The sequence below is a fragment of the Dendrobates tinctorius genome, unplaced genomic scaffold (assembly GCF_039654945.1).
Source record: "Dendrobates tinctorius isolate UK_male_01 unplaced genomic scaffold, ASM3965494v1 ptg000009l, whole genome shotgun sequence".
NCBI lineage: Eukaryota > Metazoa > Chordata > Amphibia > Anura > Dendrobatidae > Dendrobates > Dendrobates tinctorius.
Window position 1 is genome coordinate 26,490,487 of NW_027361677.1, and position 22,328 is coordinate 26,512,814.

Genomic DNA, 22,328 nt, shown 5'->3' on the forward strand with positions numbered 1-22,328 from the left:
GGGTGTCTCTGTACGTGGCTCCTGCGCTCTGTTATTCGGGGTGTCTCTGTACTTGGCTCCTGCGCTCTGTTATCCGGGGTGTCTCTGTACTTGGCTCCTGCGGTCTGTTATCCGGGGTGTCTCTGTACGTGGCTCCTGCGGTCAGTTATCCGGGGTGTCTCTGTACGTGGCTCCTGCTCTCTGTTATCCGGGGTGTCTCTGTACGTGGCTCCTGCGCTCTGTTATCCGGGTTGTCTCTGTACTTGGCTCCTGCGCTCTGTTATCCGGGTTGTCTCTGTACTTGGCTCCTGCGCTCTGTTATCCGGGGTGTCTCTGTACTTGGCTCCTGCGCTCTGTTATCCGGGGTGTCTCTGTACGTGGCTCCTGCGGTCTGTTATCCGGGGTGTCTCTGTACGTGGCTCCTGCGGTCAGTTATCCGGGGTGTCTGTACGTGGCTCCTGCGGTCTGTTATCCGGGGTGTCTCTGTACGTGGCTCCTGCGCTCTGTTATTCGGGGTGTCTCTGTACGTGGCTCCTGCGCTCTGTTATCCGGGGTGTCTCTGTACTTGGCTCCTGCGCTCTGTTATCCGGGGTGTCTCTGTACGTGGCTCCTGCGCTCTGTTATCCGGGGTGTCTCTGTACGTGGCTCCTGCGCTCTGTTATCCGGGGTGTCTCTGTACGTGGCTCCTGCGCTCTGTTATCCGGGGTGTCTCTGTACGTGGCTCCTGCGCTCTGTTATCCGGGGTGTCTCTGTACGTGGCTCCTGCGCTCTGTTATCCGGGGTGTCTCTGTACGTGGCTCCTGCGCTCTGTTATCCGAGGTGTCTCTGTACGTGGCTCCTGCGCTCTGTTATCCGGGGTGTCTCTGTACGTGGCTCCTGCGCTCTGTTATCTGGGGTGTCTCTGTACGTGGCTCCTGCGCTCTGTTATCCGGGGTGTCTCTGTACGTGGCTCCTGCGCTCTGTTATCCGGGGTGTCTCTGTACGTGGCTCCTGCGCTCTGTTATCTGGGGTGTCTCTGTACGTGGCTCCTGCGCTCTGTTATCCGGGGTGTCTCTGTACGTGGCTCCTGCGCTCTGTTATCGGGGTTATTTTTACTTGTGTGGCTATTGATGGAGGGCGAGAGTAAAAATACAGCCGCTTACTGGGGATTATTTCCATTTTCTCGACTCGTGCGAGCATTTATTTTGGGTGTACAGGCGGCTCCATCGCTGAGGTCCGGACGCCCCGTGGTGTCGTTTTGCCCCTGTAGCTCTTATTTGATGTCCTGCCCGGGGGCCCGGAGCTGCAGGAAACATCACTTCCTGTGTCCCCAGACGTTTCCATGGAAGATCGTGAATGCAAAATACTCTGCTCCTGCCAAGAAACCGAGTTTGGGAAAATTCCTACAGGCACCTCTGTCAGAAAAAGCAACAAGCACTGTGGCCTCGTTACCCTCTCCATGAAAATCGGTGTCTCGTTTTCCCGGTGCTGGACCGGCTGCTGTTAGCCCCAGTCTCATCCTCTGCGGATTCTCTGCACGCAGCTCCTCGGCGGAAAGACCGCAGCGTATGATAGAAAAGCTGCCAGAAACAAAGGATTCACAGACAGGAAGCAGAGGTCTTAGAAGCTTGAGAGACAATTAGTACCTGCATGTAGGTATGGCAGCTCAGTACCAGGCATAACCTACAGGGCAGGGGTGGCGCCGTTGCAGGACGGAAGCCGACGTGCTTTCAAATCCTGCGCAGACGTTTCCTTAATTACCTCCCTGACACGTGACGTGCAGACACGTCGGGTGCACGAGCATTGAGCGCGCGCAGGAGCTCACCGCTACAGCTGCTGGTGCACTGATACAGCAGTCATTGGAGACCGCCACAGAGAGAGAGAGTGCCTCCATCATATCTGTACTGGTGAAATGCAGATAATGGGAGTATTCAGCGGTGATGTCTGTGTATATGACGTGTGGATGATGGGAGTATCTAGCAGGGATGTCTGTGTATATGACGTGTGGATGATGGGAGTACCTAGCAGGGATGTCTGTGTATATGACGTGACGTGTGGATGATGGGAGTATCTAGCAGGGATGTCTGTATATATGATGTGTGGATGATGGGAGTACCTAGCAGTGATGTCTGTATATATGATGTGTGGATGATGGGAGTATCTAGCAGTGATGTCTGTGTATATGACGTGTGGATGATGGGAGTATCTAGCCGGGATGTCTGTGTTCACATCATGTATGGATGATGGGCGTATCTAGCAGGAATGTCTGTGTATACATCATGTATGGATGATGGGAGTTTCTAGCAGTGCAGATGATGGGAGTATCTAGCAGGGATGTCTGTGTATATGATGCGTGGATGATGGGAGTATCTAGCAGTGATGTCTGTGTATATAACGTGTGGATGGTGGGAGTATCTAGCAGTGATGTCTGTGTACACATCATGTATGGATGATGGGAGTTTCTAGCAGTGCAGATGATGGGAGTATCTAGCAGTGATGTCTGTGTATATGACGTGTGGATGATGGGAGTACCTAGCAGTGATGTCTGTGTATATGACGTGTGGATGATGGGAGTACCTAGCAGTGATTTCTGTGTATATGACGTGTGGATGATTGGGAGTACCTAGCAGTGATTTCTGTGTATATGACGTGTGGATGATTGGGAGTACCTAGCAGTGATTTCTGTGTATATGACGTGTGGATGATGGGAGTACCTAGCAGTGATGTCTGTGTATATGACGTGTGGATGATGGGAGTATCTAGCAGGGATGTCTGTGTATATGACGTGTGGATGATGTGAGTACCTAGCAGTGATGTCTGTGTATGTGACGTGTGGATGATGGGAGTATCTAGCAGTGATGTCTGTATATATGACGTGTAGATGATGGGAGTATCTAGCAGTGATGTCTGTGTATATGACGTGTGGATGATGGGAGTACCTAGCAGTGATGTCTGTGTATATGACGTGTGGATGATGGGAGTACCTAGCAGTGATGTCTGTGTATATGACGTGTGGATGATGGGAGTACCTAGCAGTGATGTCTGTGTATATGACGTGTGGATGATGGGAGTATCTAGCAGGGATGTCTGTGTATATGACGTGTGGATGATGGGAGTATCTAGCAGGGATGTCTGTGTATGTGACGTGTGGATGATGGGAGTACCTAGCAGTGATGTCTGTGTATGTGACGTGTGGATGATGGGAGTACCTAGCAGTGATGTCTGTGTATGTGACGTGTGGATGATGGGAGTATCTAGCAGTGATATCTGTGTATATGATGTGTGGATGATGGGAGTATCTAGCAGTGATGTCTGTGTATATGACGTGTGGATGATGGGAGTACCTAACAGGGATGTCTGTGTATATGACGTGTGGATGATGGGAGTATCTAGCTGGGATGTCTGTGTATACATCATGTATGGATGATGGGAGTATCTAGCAGTGATGTCTGTGTATATGACGTGTGGATGATGGGAGTACCTAACAGGGATGTCTGTGTATATGACGTGTGGATGATGGGAGTATCTAGCTGGGATGTCTGTGTATACATCATGTATGGATGATGGGAGTATCTAGCAGTGATGTCTGTATATATGATGTGTGGATGATGGGAGTATCTAGCAGTGATGTCTTTGTATATGACGTGTGGATGATGGGAGTATCTAGCAGTGATGTCTGTGTATATGACGTGTGGATGATGGGAGTATCTAGCAGGGATGTCTGTGTATATGACGTGTGGATGATGGGAGTATCTAGCCGGGATGTCTGTGTATATGACGTGTGGATGATGGGAGTATCTAGCAGGGATGTCTGTGTATATGACGTGTGGATGATGGGAGTATCTAGCCGGGATGTCTGTGTATACATCATGTATGGATGATGGGAGTATCTAGCAAGGATGTCTGTGTATACATAATGTATGGATGATGGGAGTATCTAGCAGGGATGTCTGTGTATATGACGTGTGGATGATGGGAGTATCTAGCAGGGATGTCTGTGTATATGACGTGTGGATGGTGGGAGTATCTAGCAGGGATGTCTGTGTATATGATGTGTGGATGATGGGAGTATCTAGCAGTGATGTCTGTATATATGATGTGTGGATGATGGGAGTATCTAGCAGTGATGTCTGTATATATGATGTATGGATGATGGGAGTATCTAGCAGGGATGTCTGTGTATACATAATGTATGGATGATGGGAGTATCTAGCAGGGATGTCTGTGTATATGACGTGTGGATGATGGGAGTATCTAGCAGTGATGTCTGTATATATGACGTGTGGATGATGGGAGTATCTAGCAGGGATGTCTGTGTATATGACATGTGGATGATGGGAGTTTCTAGCAGTGCCGATGATGGGAGTATCTAGCAGTGATGTCTGTATATATGACGTGTGGATGATGGGAGTATCTAGCAGGGATGTCTGTGTATATGACGTGTGGATGATGGGAGTATCTAGCTGTGATGTCTGTGTATATGACGTGTGGATGGTGGGAGTATCTAGCAGGGATGTCTGTGTATACATCATGTATGGATGATGGGAGTTTCTAGCAGTGCAGATGATGGGAGTATCTAGCAGTGATGTCTGTGTATATGACGTGTGGATGATGGGAGTACCTAGCAGTGATGTCTGTGTATATGACGTGTGGATGATGGGAGTACCTAGCAGTGATGTCTGTATATATGACGTGTGGATGATGGGAGTATCTAGCAGTGATGTCTGTATATATGATGTGTGGATGATGGGAGTATCTAGCAGTGATGTCTGTGTATATGATGTGTGGATGATGGGAGTATCTAGCAGTGATGTCTGTATATATGATGTGTGGATGATGGGAGTATCTAGCAGTGATGTCTGTATATATGATGTGTGGATGATGGGATTATCTAGGCGGGATGTCTGTGTATACATCATGTATGGATGATGAGAGTATCTAGCAGTGCAGATGATGGGAGTATCTAGCAGTGATGTCTGTGTATATGACGTGTGGATGATGGGAGTACCTAGCAGTGATTTCTGTGTATATGACGTGTGGATGATGGGAGTACCTAGCAGTGATGTCTGTGTATATGACGTGTGGATGATGGGAGTATCTAGCAGTGATGTCTGTATATATGATGTGGATGATGGGAGTATCTAGCAGGGATGTCTGTGTATATGACGTGTGGATGATGGGAGTACCTAGCAGTGATGTCTGTGTATATGACGTGTGGATGATGGGAGTATCTAGCAGTGATGTCTGTATATATGATGTGTGGATGTGGATGATGGGAGTATCTAGCAGTGATGTCTGTATATATGATGTGTGGATGATGGGAGTATCTAGCAGTGATGTCTGTATATATGATGTGTGGATGATGGGAGTATCTAGCAGTGATGTCTGTGTATATGACGTGTGGATGATGGGAGTATCTAGCAGTGATGTCTGTGTATATGACGTGTGGATGATGGGAGTATCTAGCAGGGATGTCTGTGTATATGACGTGTGGATGATGGGAGTATCTAGCCGGGATGTCTGTGTATACATCATGTATGGATGATGGGAGTATCTAGCAGGGATGTCTGTGTATACATAATGTATGGATGATGGGAGTATCTAGCAGGGATGTCTGTGTATATGACGTGTGGATGATGGGAGTATCTAGCAGTGATTTCTGTGTATATGACGTGTGGATGATGGGAGTACCTAGCAGTGATGTCTGTGTATATGACGTGTGGATGATGGGAGTATCTAGCAGTGATGTCTGTATATATGATGTGGATGATGGGAGTATCTAGCAGGGATGTCTGTGTATATGACGTGTGGATGATGGGAGTACCTAGCAGTGATGTCTGTGTATATGACGTGTGGATGATGGGAGTATCTAGCAGTGATGTCTGTATATATGATGTGTGGATGTGGATGATGGGAGTATCTAGCAGTGATGTCTGTATATATGATGTGTGGATGATGGGAGTATCTAGCAGTGATGTCTGTATATATGATGTGTGGATGATGGGAGTATCTAGCAGGGATGTCTGTGTATATGACGTGTGGATGATGGGAGTATCTAGCCGGGATGTCTGTGTATACATCATGTATGGATGATGGGAGTATCTAGCAGGGATGTCTGTGTATACATAATGTATGGATGATGGGAGTATCTAGCAGGGATGTCTGTGTATATGACGTGTGGATGATGGGAGTATCTAGCTGTGATGTCTGTGTATATGACGTGTGGATGGTGGGAGTATCTAGCAGGGATGTCTGTGTATACATCATGTATGGATGATGGGAGTTTCTAGCAGTGCAGATGATGGGAGTATCTAGCAGTGATGTCTGTGTATATGACGTGTGGATGATGGGAGTACCTAGCAGTGATGTCTGTGTATATGACGTGTGGATGATGGGAGTACCTAGCAGTGATGTCTATGTATATGATGTGTGGATGATGGGAGTATCTAGCAGTGATGTCTGTATATATGATGTGTGGATGATGGGAGTATCTAGCAGTGATGTCTGTATATATGATGTGTGGATGATGGGAGTATCTAGCAGTGATGTCTGTATATATGATGTGTGGATGATGGGAGTATCTAGCAGTGATGTCTGTATATATGATGTGTGGATGATGGGAGTATCTAGGCGGGATGTCTGTGTATACATCATGTATGGATGATGAGAGTATCTAGCAGTGCAGATGATGGGAGTATCTAGCAGTGATGTCTGTGTATATGACGTGTGGATGATGGGAGTACCTAGCAGTGATGTCTGTGTATATGACGTGTGGATGATGGGAGTACCTAGCAGTGATGTCTATGTATATGATGTGTGGATGATGGGAGTATCTAGCAGTGATGTCTGTATATATGATGTGTGGATGATGGGAGTATCTAGCAGTGATGTCTGTATATATGATGTGTGGATGATGGGAGTATCTAGCAGTGATGTCTGTATATATGATGTGTGGATGATGGGAGTATCTAGCAGTGATGTCTGTATATATGATGTGTGGATGATGGGAGTATCTAGGCGGGATGTCTGTGTATACATCATGTATGGATGATGAGAGTATCTAGCAGTGCAGATGATGGGAGTATCTAGCAGTGATGTCTGTGTATATGACGTGTGGATGATGGGAGTACCTAGCAGTGATGTCTGTGTATATGACGTGTGGATGATGGGAGTACCTAGCAGTGATGTCTATGTATATGATGTGTGGATGATGGGAGTATCTAGCAGTGATGTCTGTATATATGATGTGTGGATGATGGGAGTATCTAGCAGTGATGTCTGTATATATGATGTGTGGATGATGGGAGTATCTAGCAGTGATGTCTGTATATATGATGTGTGGATGATGGGAGTATCTAGCAGTGATGTCTGTATATATGATGTGTGGATGATGGGAGTATCTAGGCGGGATGTCTGTGTATACATCATGTATGGATGATGAGAGTATCTAGCAGTGCAGATGATGGGAGTATCTAGCAGGGATGTCTGTGTATATGATGTGTGGATGATGGGAGTATCTAGCAGTGATGTCTGTGTATATGACGTGTGGATGATGGGAGTATCTAGGCGGGATGTCTGTGTATATGACGTGTGGATGATGGGAGTATCTAGCAGTGCAGATGATGGGAGTATCTAGCAGGGATGTCTGTGTATATGACGTGTGGATGATGGGAGTACCTAGCAGTGATGTCTGTGTATGTGACGTGTGGATGATGGGAGTATCTAGCAGTGATGTCTGTGTATATGATGTGTGGATGATGGGAGTATCTAGCAGTGATGTCTGTGTATGTGACGTGTGGATGATGGGAGTATCTAGCAGTGATGTCTGTATATATGACGTGTGGATGATGGGAGTATCTAGCAGGGATGGCTTTGTATATGACGTGTGGATGATGGGAGTACCTAGCAGTGATGTCTGTGTATATGACGTGTGGATGATGGGAGTACCTAGCAGTGATTTCTGTGTATATGACGTGTGGATGATGGGAGTACCTAGCAGTGATGTCTGTGTGTGTGACGTGTGGATGATGGGAGTACCAAGCAGTGATTTCTGTGTATATGACGTGTGGATGATGGGAGTACCTAGCAGTGATGTCTGTGTGGATGATGGGAGTACCTAGCAGTGATGTCTGTGTATGTGACGTGTGGATGATGGGAGTATCTAGCAGGGATGGCTGTGTATATGATGTGTGGATGATGGGAGTATCTAGTAGTGATTTCTGTGTATATGACGTGTGGATGATGGGAGTACCTAGCAGTGATGTCTGTGTGGATGATGGGAGTACCTAGCAGTGATGTCTGTGTGGATGATGGGAGTACCTAGCAGTGATGTCTGTGTGGATGATGGGAGTACCTAGCAGTGATGTCTGTGTGGATGATGGGAGTACCTAGCAGTGATGTCTGTGTGGATGATGGGAGTACCTAGCTGTGATGTCTGGGTGGATGATGGGAGTACCTAGCAGTGATGTCTGGGTGGATGATGGGAGTACCTAGCAGTGATGTCTGTGTGGATGATGGGAGTACCTAGCTGTGATGTCTGGGTGGATGATGGGAGTACCTAGCAGTGATGTCTGTGTGGATGATGGGAGTACCTAGCAGTGATGTCTGTGTGGATGATGGGAGTACCTAGCAGTGATGTCTGTGTGGATGATGGGAGTACCTAGCTGTGATGTCTGGGTGGATGATGGGAGTACCTAGCAGTGATGTCTGGGTGGATGATGGGAGTACCTAGCAGTGATGTCTGTGTGGATGATGGGAGTACCTAGCAGTGATGTCTGTGTGGATGATGGGAGTACCTAGCAGTGATGTCTGTGTGGATGATGGGAGTACCTAGCTGTGATGTCTGGGTGGATGATGGGAGTACCTAGCAGAGATGTCTCTGTAGCGCTATGAACCAGTCCCAGGATTTCCTTGTGACGCCCTCGCTGTCCCGCACAGCAGTCGCTCCCATACTCCTCTCCGTCTGCTCCGTTTCCTCTCGGCTTTATCTTGACTAATCCAGACCTGCGTTGTTCCTTCCCCACAGACACCGACCCAAAGATATAAAATAAAATGTATCCTCTGCTCGGCTGACATTACAGGGACCCTCGCCCAATCGTGCCTCCATGGAGCGCTCTGAGCAGGGCTGCGTTATGGCAGATGTTGCCTGCGGCCGGCTGCAGCTCCGGCCATCCTGACTTTCCTGGTTCTGGAGTGTGATGTAGAGACTGACGCATGCACCTTACTGTAGGAGACGTGACAGCTGGGCTGGCCAAATATGCAGACATTTTTCATCTCTTGATGTTAGTCTTCTTTACTTTTCTTCCGTTTCTGGTGGGATTTGGGGGGGTCACCACTGATTTGCCTCTGGTCCCTCCTGACTAGAGTTGAGCGACTTTGGTCGGATCGGGTTTCATGAAACAAAATTTGAGGTGGATGAAACTGGTCCAACTAGGGCAAAAGAAGTCGGAGTTTCGTCCGAAACCCGACCCCAATGCAAGTCAATGGGGAATAAGTCGGCATTAAGCGGGTGACATTCATCCGACTCAACTGTACTCCTGACATCTCTGTTTTCACTAAATACCTATATTCTCTTTGAAATAACATTTCTGGATATGTTTCTTTTTTTCTCATGTCGTTCCTCTGTTGTTCCTCTTGTAAATTTACAAATTATCAATTGGGTGACAAAATAGCAGTTTTCTGTAAGGGGGTGTCCTTGTATATGCTCTGGCACTGGATAGCAACATATTGTGTAGGAAGACACCCATAACTGGTATCCACACAGTTCTCAGTTTATTGATGCATTTCCAGGAGGATGTACAGAGGGACGGTGCACCATAGAGTGTGAAAAGAAAAAAAAAAAAATAAAGCCTTCCACTGACCCTACCAGAGGCCAAAAATCATTGAGAATAAATGCACGCTCAGTCGAACTGAGCATGTATGTTTGCAGAGGGTCATCAGAACTAGAGTGCAGTTATCAGAGGAGTTGGGCAGCCATGGCGCGTAGTCCTATAAGAGGACCGTGTACGGGACGGAAAATTACTCTTATCATTGTGATCACACACATCAGAGGTGGCCGCTCATGTTTCCCCTGTGATCACGTCGGAGGCGGTTGCTCGCTCGTGTGTTTCACTTGTAATCACATGGCTGGTGGTCGCTCGCTTGTGTTTCCCCTGTGATCATGTCAGACGCAGTCGCTCGCTTTTGTGTTTTCCCCTGTGGTCACGTCGGAGGTGGTCGCTCGCTTGTGTGTTTCCCCTGTGATCATGTCGGACGCAGTCGCTCGCTTTTGTGTTTTCCCCTGTGGTCACGTCGGAGGTGGTCGCTCGCTCGTGTGTTTTCCCTGTGATCACGTCGCATGCAATCGCTCGCTCGTGTGTTTCCCTTGTGGTCATGTCACAGGTGGTTGCTCGCTCGTGTGTTTCCCCTGTGATCACGTCGGATGCAATCGCTCGCTCGTGTGTTTCCCTTGTGGTCATGTCAGAGGTGGTCGCTCACTCGTGTGTTTCCCCTGTGATCGCGTCGGAGGTGGTCGCTCGCGCGTGTTTCCCTTGTGGTCATGTCGGAGGTGGTCGCTCGCTCGTGTGTTTCCCCTGTGATCACGTCGGAGGCGGTCGCTCGCTCGTGTGTTTCACTTGTAATCACGTGGCTGGTGGTCGCTCCCTTGTGTGTTTCCCCTGTGATCATGTCGGACGCAGTCGCTCGCTTTTGTGTTTTCCCCGGTGGTCACGTCGGAGGTGGTCGCTCGCTCGTGTGTTTTCCCTGTGATCATGTCGGATGAAATCGCTCGCTCGTGTGTTTTTCCTTGTGGTCATGTCTGAGGTGGTCGCTCGCTCGTGTGTTTCCCCTGTGATCACGTCGGAGGTGGTCGCTCGCTCGTGTGTTTCCCCTGTGATCACGTCGGAGGTGGTCGCTCGCTTGTTTGTTTCCCCTGTGATCACGTCGGAGGTGGTCGCTCGCTCGTGTGTTTCCCCTGTGATCGTGTCTGAGGCGGTTGCTCGCTCATGTGTACCCTGTGATCATGTCGGATGCAGTCGTTCGCTCGTGTGTTTCCCCTGTGATCATGTCGGAGGTGGTCGCTCGCTCGTGTGTTTTCCCTGTGATCACGTCGGATGCAGTCGCTCGCTCGTGTTTACCCTGTGATCATGTCGGAGGTGGGTCGCTCGCTCGTGTGTTTCCCTTGTGGTCATGTCTGAGGCGGTCGCTCGCTCATGTGTACCCTGTGATCATGTCGGAGGCGTACGCTCGCTCGTGTGTTTTCCCTGTGATCACGTCGGATGCAGTCGCTCGCTCGTGTTTACCCTGTGATCATGTCGGAGGTGGTCGCTCGCTCGTGTGTTTCCCCTGTGATCATGTTGGAGGTGGGTCGCTCGCTCGTGTGTTTCCCTTGTGGTCATGTCTGAGGCGGTCGCTCGCTCGCTCATGTGTACCCTGTGATCATGTCGGAGGCGTACGCTCGCTCGTATGCTTCCCCTGTGATTACGCGGATCCTTCATTCATGTGTTTTCTTGCTTGCACAAGACGTGACGTCTGCTTGTTTGACAAGCCGTGCGCTGCCAGACGTCAGGGGACCAAAATAGACATTTTATTTCCTCCCCGTGTGAAGCAGCTGTGGACGGGACGCCGGCACTCTCATCGCTCCTTGTCTGCACATGTCGGGAGGAAAATACGCAGAACTTCACTCCTACAATATACTTGGGTGCTCCTTCTTTTTCTTTCTGGAGATGTGCAGATACTTACGTCCTATTCTTTCTGTATTTCTTAGAGGGATTCTCCACTGAAAGAAGAACTGACTTTAGATTTAGTAGACTTAGAAATGAAGTCCTTGCTTTCAGACATCGTCGTTGGTCCTGGGTTTACTTCTAGCGCTGTGTATGTGAAGGGGGCTGGCCGACTGCCTTATTTTAATTGCTAAGCCTGCCCCCTTGCTTATCCTTATTGATTGCATAGACATAAAGGGGGCTGTCTTAGCTATTGTACGTGTTATGGGGGCTGGGCGACTGCTCATTTTAGTAGCCTCCTTTCTGTGTCTATGGCAGTGATGGGTTTAGTTATATGACCCCTTTCCTGTCAGCCTGCCCCCTTCACACTCAGCACCTATCATGTGCCGAAGTATGTAACCATCTGTCCACAAGCAGGATGTGAAGGGGCCTGGACGGGCACTGATACCCGAAAATCAAGATGGGAGGGAAGGATTGGGTATGCTGAATCTTAGCATGCACGATCTATTGTCCTTTGGCAGTCTAGTTGCAGCTTTTTTTTTTTTTCCCCCCCACTTCCCATTAAGAACAAATGCACGCTCCGCCAAGCTGAGTATGCATGTGTATGAAGGGGTCAGCAGACATGATCGAGTAAATCTGATTCTGGGGAGGCTGGATGCCGGCCAGTCACCGTTCTCTCCCACCAGCGGATCTGCTCAGTGGCCGGGGACTAGTTGCTCTGCCGTTCAGGCCTCTATGAAAGCTGGGTGACTGACAGCGTAAATGACGAGAGGACAAAGTGAGGTTAAGTCTTGGAAAATGTGAGCAGGATCCCTGCGGGGTCACACGTGTAATTTCCTCTGTCCCATCAGGTCGCAGATTACAGATCAGTCAGGAATTCTCCCCCCCCCCGGCGTGAAAGCCTCATTGTTTTATCTAGAAGTGATCTCATGTTCTGCGGAGTCGAGATCTCGCCTCACGTGGAAGACACTTCTGCTTTTCCCTCTTTGTTGCTCCTGCTCGCCCTGCAGTGATGCTCTCCTGTCCCATCAGTCACCTGACCGCTGCAGCCAGTCACAGGCCTCAGCGGTCAACTGCTGCACACGCGTACATGACCACTGCGATCCATGAGCTGTCCAAGGATGCGACGGCTTAGATAAAGGAACTACTGGGGTCACCAGCACTGGGTATTTAAAGGGTATTACTCTATTTCTTAACACTCCCTACTGCAGGGCAGAATTTAGTAAAATTCCCAATGACCCCTTTAAGAATATCTTTTTAAAGGGGTTTTCAAAATGTTTAGAAAATTTAATGTAGCCTGTATAAAATGCAGTAAAATACCAAAAACAAATATTACTTATCTGCTATATCCCCCATAAGCCTCTTCATTCTATGATATTTTTTTTTTTTGGGGGGGGGGGGGGGGGGGGGCTGAAAACCCCCTTTTTAAATGATGTCTATGCCTGCTCGGAGAATGCTTGTGGTCTCCTGTAGTAACCCGCGCTTTCCTCCTCTCCACAGGTGCTCGGTCGCTGTTTCTTGACTGTGATGCAGGTTCATTTTCAGTTCTTGTCCCAGGCGTTGCAGAAAGTGCAGCCCTTTGCTGAAGCGATAGCACAAGAGCGCAAGAACGCCCCCGGACCCGGCGAGCTGAGCCCCACGAGAGAGCTGGACGACGCTGTGCGGACCTGGCGAGGAGCTACCGAGGTGAGCAACCATTCGCCCTTCCTCCACCAGTCCTTGAGCTGCAGACTTCTCTATAGTCTTAAGACTTGTGACCGGTGAGGATGGAGGCTGGCGTCCTGCTGCACAGTCATACTTGACTCATAATGTCTGAGGATGTGCGGTGCAGGAATCCTTTCATCAGCCCACATGGCCTGGACTGTCACCAAGTGATTCAAAGGGCAGGAGTCGTGTACGAGGCAACGTAGGAGATATGGCGCAACGGCGAGACAGCGGAAAGTGTGACAGGCTCAGGCCGGCCGATATAATGCAAGAGGCGGAAGCGGCCATTCGGCTTTATCTGTGGACCTTCTGTTAATTGTCTACAGTCTTTTAAAGTCTTAAATGGGGCAGATGCAGCAGAACGTCCACCCACCCCCCCCCGGGGACCGTCACTCCTCCTCCCCTCCCCCCTGCCAGCTCTCCACCTATGCCCTGGGGGGCCCCTCTCCCCTCCTCCTCCACCCCTGGGGTCAGTCTCTCCTCCACACCTCAGGCCCATCACTCCTCCTCCACACCTCGGGCCTGCCTCTCCCCCCCCCCCCCCCCCCCCACACTCACACGTTTGCCTTGGGGCCAATGTCCTCCTCCACACCTGGGGCCCGTCTCTCCTCTCCCAACCCCCCTTGCGCTACTTGCCCATCTCTTCTCTACCCCCTGCATCCCGAGCCTGACTGTCCTCCCCCCACCCTGCATCCCGGGCCCGTCTTTCCTCCTCTCCCAGCGACCTCGGGCCTGTCTCTCCACCTGTGGCTGTCTCTCCTCCTCTACCCCCTGCATCCTGGGCCCGTCTTTCCTCCTCTCCCAGCGACCTCAGGCCCGTCTCCACCTGTGGCTGTCTCTCCTCCTCTACCCCCTGCATCCCGGGCCCGTCTTTCCTCCTCTCCCAGCGACCTCGGGCCCGTCTCTCCACATGTGGCTGTCTCTCCTCCTCTACCCACTGCATCCCAGGCCCGTCTTTTCTCCTCTCCCCGCGACCTCGGGCCCGTCTCTCCACCTGTGGCTGTCTCTCCTCCTCTACCCCCTTCATCCCGGGCCCGTCTTTCCTCCTCTCCCAGCGACCTCGGGCCCATCTCTCCACCTGTGGCTGTCTCTCCTCCTCTACCCCCTGCATCCCAGGCCCGTCTTTTCTCCTCTCCCCGCGACCTCGGGCCCGTCTCTCCACCTGTGGCTGTCTCTCCTCCTCTACCCCCTGCATCCCGGGCCCGTCTTTCCTCCTCTCCCAGCGACCTCGGGCCTATCTCTCCACCTGTGGCTGTCTCTCCTCTACCTCCTGCATCCCAGGCCCGTCTTTTCTCCTCTCCCCGCGACCTCGGGCCCGTCTCTCCACCTGTGGCTGTCTCTCCTCTACCTCCTGCATCCCAGGCCCGTCTTTTCTCCTCTCCCCGCGACCTCGGGCCCGTCTCTCCACCTGTGGCTGTCTCTCCTCCTCTACCCCCTGCATCCCGGGCCCGTCTTTCCTCCTCTCCCAGCGACCTCAGGCCCATCTCTCCACCTGTGGCTGTCTCTCCTCCTCTACCCCCTGCATCCCGGGCCCGTCTTTCCTCCTCTCCCAGCGACCTCAGGCCCATCTCTCCACCTGTGGCTGTCTCTCCTCCTCTACCCCCTGCATCCCGGGCCCGTCTTTCCTCCTCTCCCAGCGACCTCGGGCCTATCTCTCCACCTGTGGCTGTCTCTCCTCTACCTCCTGCATCCCAGGCCCGTCTTTTCTCCTCTCCCCGCGACCTCGGGCCCGTCTCTCCACCTGTGGCTGTCTCTCCTCTACCTCCTGCATCCCAGGCCCGTCTTTTCTCCTCTCCCCGCGACCTCGGGCCCGTCTCTCCACCTGTGGCTGTCTCTCCTCCTCTACCCCCTGCATCCCGGGCCCGTCTTTCCTCCTCTCCCAGCGACCTCAGGCCCGTCTCCACCTGAGGCTGTCTCTCCTCCTCTACCCCCTGCATCCCGGGCCCGTCTTTCCTCCTCTCCCAGCGACCTCGGGCCCGTCTCTCCACCTGTGGCTGTCTCTCCTCCTCTGGCTGTCTCTCCTCCTCTACCCCCTGCATCCCGGGCCCGTCTTTCCTCCTCTCCCAGCGACCTCGGGCCTGTCTCCACCTGTGGCTGTCTCTCCTCCTCTACCCCCTGCATCCCGGGCCCGTCTTTCCTCCTCTCCCAGCGACCTCGGGCCCGTCTCTCCACCTGTGGCTGTCTCTCCTCCTCTACCCCCCGCATCCTGGGCCCTTACCTCTCAGCAAGCACTGATGTGTCTCCCTGCCCAATGTCAGATATGCCCTTTAATGTTTTTTTACATTGAATATTGGTCCATGAACCATCACTGCTACCAAAAAATGTGATCTCTCTGTCTCCTTGTGATGGCGAGTGGCTCCGCCATGTGCTGCTGACAACTTATTTAAAACTGTTGTCAGACAACCTGTTTAATCCTGCTGATCCCACACTGACCGCTCTGCGTGAATAATCACGGGAATACTTAGGTAGTCCTGCAGCACGTTCCCAGGCAGCCATACTGTTCGGGCAGATACAGCAGTGTAGAGTGCAAGAATCAGTCCACGGGAAATAAACGCGGCACTGATCGCGCTCTGCCACACGTCCACTACCAGGCAGAAGAGCTGTCCGCAGCTGAGTGTCAGGAGGCGGCTCGCTCCATTTTTCGGCTCTGTGTGGGCCTTTGTGCATTGTCTGCAGGGAGGACGTGTCCGTCCACACACTGACCTTTTTTTTAATTGGAGCGCTCGCGTTGTGTGGGAGAGCGTGGCGGTGCCAGCGCGGGTGACGGCGGGCCGCCTGTATAATGCCGCTCTTGTCTCCTCACACCGGGTTATATATAGAAAACATGGACAGGGAACTCCGAGCCGAGAGCGAGGAATGTGGGGATGGAAACTCTGCAAATGGCCCTTTATTTTTTTACTGAAAGCTCCTCTTTAGGCCCCAGTTCCCATAATGTAAACTGTTGCCTACGTCTTATATCGCCTGCAGGGATGTGGCGAGTATATCCGCCCCAGATAAAACTTGGCATTTACTTTAGTCAAGATCTCCTCTGTCTGGGATTTTCCTTAGTTTTCTTGCTGCTGTGGGACTATAACTCCCAGCATTCCCTGGAGAGTCACAGATTGCAACCCTTTGCACTTTCTTGTATGTAGAGATGTTATCAGTCATTGTACAGGAGGAGGAGGTGAGCTGTGACATCACCTATTGTGAATGGTAAATCCTGTTATCTACTCTAGATAGAGGTGTTATCTGTCATTGTACTGGAGGGGGAGGAGGTGAGCTGTGACATAACCTATTGTGAATCCTATATTATCATGGGTCTTGGCTGTTAAAAGGTCGGGCATTGATTTGTATCACTGCGTCCCTGCCGAGCCGTGGGATAATGTGTACATGCCCTTTTAGTATGGGGGGGATGGGGTGGCTGGAACATGCAGGAATGTAGCTGAGTCTGTGGTTTTGATAAGTAATTCCATATGAGCCTGAGTTTCCCCTCGATGTCCGGCTGTATGACTGGGATCACTCCTATTTGCAGAATACTAACCCAACAATGTGTCCTCACTGCGGAGCTGCTTATTACTTATACTTTGCTCAGATCATTACAATCCCCGGTGGTGGTTCTTTTTTTTTTTTTTTTCCTACTAAACATGTTTGGGTTTCATTAACAAATTTGTATAATTTTTCCCGTTACAAACTCCTTGCTTCCCGGCACGTTCAGCTTTGTTGTGGGCTGTGGTCATAAGTCAGCGGAGATGAGCTCAGAAACTCTCCCAAAGGATTGTCTTTAATGAGCTCACTGATGGATTCTCAGTGAACTCATTCTGCAGCTTGCAAATAAGCCAGGGACAGAGATCACAGATGATCCAAAAAAATTAAGTTTAGCCCCAAATAAATGCGTTTAAGAAAAAAAATGTTCATATCATTTTACATATCCGTCCACATGTAAGCCGCACATTGTACTTGCAGCCGTAGCCACTGACACCGGAGAGGAGCTGCTGCACGGTCTCGGGGAGGGCTTGCAACCGGCTCGTTGCCTTCCCTGCTGCAACGTCATCTGTTTACTCCTAGGAGATGTGAATGGGCTGCGAGTTTCAGGGTTGTCCTGCCAGAGGCATTTCTCATGCCCAGGGCTGCCCTCCTCCTCCACCACCCCGATCCATGTGATCCTTCCAGCTATTAACCTGCAGTAACACTTGTCAGCGCGAGGTCTCTGATCCCAGAGACTGGTAATCTGCAAAACTAGGTCAGATCATGGCAAGGTAGAGCGGCCGTCTACTACAAGTCCCAGCATGCCGCAGACTCGTGTCCCAACTTCTCAGCTTTACATATGTGCTGGAAAATAAACTGACGTGGAGCGACGTCTTCATCCGTGTCCCTTTAAATATTTACTGCCGCGAAAAATAAACATTGAAAATGCAAATCGCGATCCCACATCATTACAGGCACCACCGGAGACTTTGCATCCATAGTGCCCCCCCCTGTTTGTTGGGACCCCCAGCAATCATTTGTGATCTCTTGTCTCTGCAGCGCCACCACAGGGCAAATTAAGCATTGCACCAAGATGAGAGGTGCCCATATCCTGCATTTACACGGTGCACTTTCTATAGGGTCTCACTTGTTTGGTTCTGGACTTACCCAGCGCCAACACTCGCAGACCCCCAAGGCACAGAACGGGCACCTGCTGGGATGCATTATGTTTTCGGAGAATTTGCTCATCTGTGCAAACCTTACTGACAAAGCAACAAGCGCCGCCGCATTATTCTAACACGCGGTTTCTGCTGACAGGCTACAAGCCGCCTGCGAGAGAGAGGATGTGACGGCTCCCTGGCCGGGTTAGAAGTTCAGCAGCTCTTCTGCTCGCAGAGCTTGGCCATCCCAGAGCATCACCTGAAGGAGCTGAACCTAAAGATCGACAGCACCTTACAGGTAAGACCTTGCACCCGCCGCGTCTTTGTGGTCACCTCCGGCTCTCCGTTAAATAGATCTAATGTTAAGTTTGCCCATCGTTGGTGTTGTTGCAGGCATATCGGATGGCGCTGGAAAGTTTAGGTCACTGTGAATATGCCATGAAGGCCGGCTTCCACCTCAATCCCAAGGCTATCGAAGACTGTCTGAAGGTAACGGCATGTGTGCACTACGGAAAAGGGGCGAAAATCAAGTGTTGGACCGGTGTTGTCCCCCGACTGCCACAAGTCCCCAATTCTCCCCATGGCACGGCTTGACTCCGCTCTGCAGCGCCGCTCTGTCTGCCACGCCAAAGATTTCTGACCGCCGGATTGTGAGAAAATGACTTTCCTGTTCCCACAGGGATGCTGCAGCGACGCAGAAGCACAACAGGCAGGAAGGAGGCAGACGCCACCGCAGCCGATCCAGTGCGAGCTCCCGACCATACCGGTGCAGATCGGCTCCCACTTCCTGAAAGGAACGTCCTTCAACGAGTCCTCAACCGATAACCTGAAGCTAAAAACGGTAATTTTCACCAAGTCTGCGCCCGCACTCAACGTTTCGTGCTGCCGAGTTCTCGGTTAATGCTGAATCTCTGCTCCGTTCTTTTAGCACGCGATGCTGCAGCTGATCAGAGAGGCCGATTCTCACAACGGCATGACCGACCGGGACGAAACTGTCGTGACGGAAATTCTCAATCAAGTGTGCCCTTCCACTTGGCGGGGGGCATGTAAAACTGCAGTGCAGTTGCTTTTCGGCCAGGCTGGTCTGGTAAGTGCATGTTGTAATGAACGGTCGGCTTTAGCCATCTAATGTGTGTGGGGGGCTTCTGCAAGGAGGGATGATTTCACTTGCACATGCTGAAGGCCCCAAAATCGCTTTCACGCTCCGCGAGTCTCCCAATGGGCCTGTGTCCCTGCCGCCTCCCGACACACCCTGCTCGACGAGTCGTCACTTGCACACTTGATAATAGGAGACTCGTCTGCAGCCCACACACCTATTCACATGTGGTCCACCTTTACCCCTGAAGTAGGGCTGATCCGCAGTGTTTTGTTCTCCAGGTATAGGGCGACAGGCGGTGAGGGGACTTTGGCAGTGTCAGGGAAATGATCTCATAGGACTTTGTGTACAAGTGACGAGGCGTCGGATTAGAGGGGAGGAAGCACCTGTCGCTCAGTATTCCTCCCTCCATGGGCAGGAAGCCTCCACCGGGCTGGGTGTGAGAAACCAGTATTTGGCTGCGATCGTGCAGTCGTCACTGAGAGTCTTGGAGCTTAGTGTAACTTTTAACCCTGTAGCCCAGATTCCCGGCACACCGGCCACCCCCTCCTGATTGATGGCTGCTGTCCAGCATTTCCCTTATTATGGGAGAAGTGCAAAACTCCCTGTTTAGGCCTCCGAGCTCGTCTGTATCCTGGTGTCAATGATTCCGGAAACGGAACCTTTCTCACATCAGAAGTTTTGCTGTAGTTGGATTTACTCTTGGAGCTAAATAGGCCGGACTCCATGTTATCTGCCCTGTCACATTGATTTATGTCTGACTGTTGGGACTCCCACCAATCCCTAGACGGGGGCTCTGCAAGGAGCGGAGGTCGGGCGTGTGCACCTCCACTCGGATATAGCGAGTAGAGTGTTCATCCAAGAAAGTTACAGAAATGCTGATTATACAATGATCGGGACTTTAATTACAAAACTTTGCAGGAGAGCTGCGTACATAAAGCTACACTGTCCATTATAGTGGAGCTGAGGGAGTCTCTGCCTGCAGCGTCGCTCACCTCCGACTAATGATTTGCTGGACCTGGTGAAGCTGTTTCTGACCTATTCAACTGTATTTTTTTCCCCTCTCCAAAAACTAGGTGGTCGTTGATACAGCACAGATTGAGAATAAGGAAGCGTATGCTCCGCAGATCAGTCTGGAGGGCTCCCGACTCATCGTGCAAGTCCCATCCACTTGGTAATTTTTTTTTTCTTTTTTGCTAAAACCATGGGAACTTAAAAGTGAAGCTTTACACTAGAGGGGCATTTACTATGGGAGTAGAAATGGCTGCAGATTGATTGTGTGGGGTCTACTGGTCTGAATGTGACCTGGCGCCTCCGATCCAATCTTTGCTGCTTCTATGGATTTGTAGTAGTCCATACAGCTGTCGTGTCTTCCTTCCATACTCAGGTGTTTAAAAGAAGACCCGGCGACGATGTCTCTGCTGCAGAGGAGCCTGGACCCGGAGAAGACCCTGGGGCTGGTGGATGTCCTGTACACAGCGGTGTTTGACGTCACCCGCTGGAAGGAGGGCCGGTACGTGTCTCATATTACTGTGGGGTGTATTCCTCCATAACCACCTCCAGCTTATGCGCTCTGGCAGAGGCCCGTGCGTGGTGCCTAATGGTGGCCCCATTAGTATACAATGTCCATAGATGCATCACGGTACCAATGTAGCAGCGTGCCAGACTATAATAGTGCTGCGTAAAGGGATTGTCCTTGTGCGCTCCCAATAATGAGCTTATGGTGGGGGCAGGGTAGGGTTCAGTTGTTATCACCAGGTTAGGAGCCTTATTTACCCTGCAGGGAACATGAAGCATCACACAACGGACATTAAATATCAAAAAGTACCTTTCAAGACCCCCGACTACCACCGATCAGATCCCGCGACAAACGGATATAAATAGTGAATGGAGATCAACAGCACAGCGCTGCACAATGTGAAGTGGTCATTCTTGGTACTGCAGCTCAGCTCCTACGGGAGGAACTGCAATACCAAGAATGGCCACTACACAGTGTACGGCGCTGTGCTGATTGTTTATGTCCGGCCCTTGTGGGGGCTCAGAACAGCTGATCAGTTGGGGGCGCCAGGTGTGTGATATCAATGACCTGAGTCCTGGACAACCCCTTTAAGGTTTTCTGACCACCAATATTGTGTGTCGGTCATCTGACCTTTTGCTTTGTTTGCAGGGAACAAGTATTGCCAATCATCCAGATTCAGCTGCAGAGGGAAACCTCCGAGTTTGGGAACCAGATCGATCTTCCGCACGGGAGCGGCAGCAAGTCGGCGGGTGGACTCCAAAAGACGTTCTCAAAACTGACATCGCGGTTCACCAAGAAAGTGTCTTGTAGCGGCTCCGGTCACAGCGGGAGTTACTCCGTCCCTCAGACCCCCTCCAAACATGTCTTAACCACTAATCACTCAGATGAAAAGGGGAAACATCCCAACCACACAGACTCTAAGCTGCAGAGCATGCTGACCCTGGGGAGCTTCTCCAGGTCCATGGACGGCTCCAGCCACAGCACCAACAGCCACATAGTCAATGGCTTTCTGGTTGACCGCAGAGAGGACTTGTTTAAAGGAGACGATTTAAAGGACGAGAAGGGGATGAACTTACCCTCTGACCAGGAAATGCAGGACGTCATCGACTTCCTATCTGGCTTCAACATGGGCAAATCTCAGCAGACGTCTCCTGTGGTCAAGAGGAGAAATTCTGCTACATCCTCCATAGCCCCGGAGCAGAAACAAGGGACTGTAAAGCCACCGTTGCAGCCAGTAATGCACCCCTCTCCAATGCATCCTCCAACGCAACAGCAGCAACAACAAGGACTGTTACAGCAACCACCGCCTCTGCCGATCTCCCAGAAACCGCAGCTGCAGTATTATCAGCACTTGTTTCAGCCCATCGGTCCGCAGCAGCAGCAACAGTCGCCGCACCCATCTGGGAAATGGTTAAACAGCTCCTCCCAGCAGTCGTCACAAGCCGTCGGCAGTGGCTTGTCTCCCCTCGGACAGCTGAACCAGTGGAGCAGTCAGGGGGTCTCCGATCTGAGCTCTGACCTGTATAGCATGGGGCTGGTCAGCAGTTTTATGGATAACATGATGTCTGAGATGCTGGGGCAGAAATCTCAAGGCCCTAGAAATAACACTTGGCCAAACCGTGACCAAAGTGAAGGAGTGTTTGGGATGCTCGGAGACATTCTGCCTTTTGATCCCGCAGGTGACGACTCTGATTTTAAGATCCATGTATACACAATACATTTCCTTTTATATATGATTCCACTAGTTT

At 50.9% G+C, this 22,328-nt stretch overlaps 1 protein-coding gene across 2 annotated transcripts in view; it reads left to right on the plus strand.

Annotated features, from left to right (window-relative positions):
- The window catches only part of GARRE1 (granule associated Rac and RHOG effector 1), a 44,438-nt gene that overhangs the window by 17,090 nt on the left and 5,020 nt on the right, over positions 1–22,328 (plus strand). For both annotated transcript variants that reach the window (XM_073585178.1, XM_073585187.1), the window contains exons 3-10: positions 13,158–13,343; positions 18,123–18,263; positions 18,359–18,454; positions 18,645–18,806; positions 18,894–19,052; positions 20,138–20,235; positions 20,449–20,574; positions 21,229–22,259. In XM_073585178.1, the coding sequence (XP_073441279.1) occupies positions 13,158–13,343; positions 18,123–18,263; positions 18,359–18,454; positions 18,645–18,806; positions 18,894–19,052; positions 20,138–20,235; positions 20,449–20,574; positions 21,229–22,259 (1,999 nt within the window). The remainder of the gene's footprint in view (positions 1–13,157; positions 13,344–18,122; positions 18,264–18,358; positions 18,455–18,644; positions 18,807–18,893; positions 19,053–20,137; positions 20,236–20,448; positions 20,575–21,228; positions 22,260–22,328) is intronic.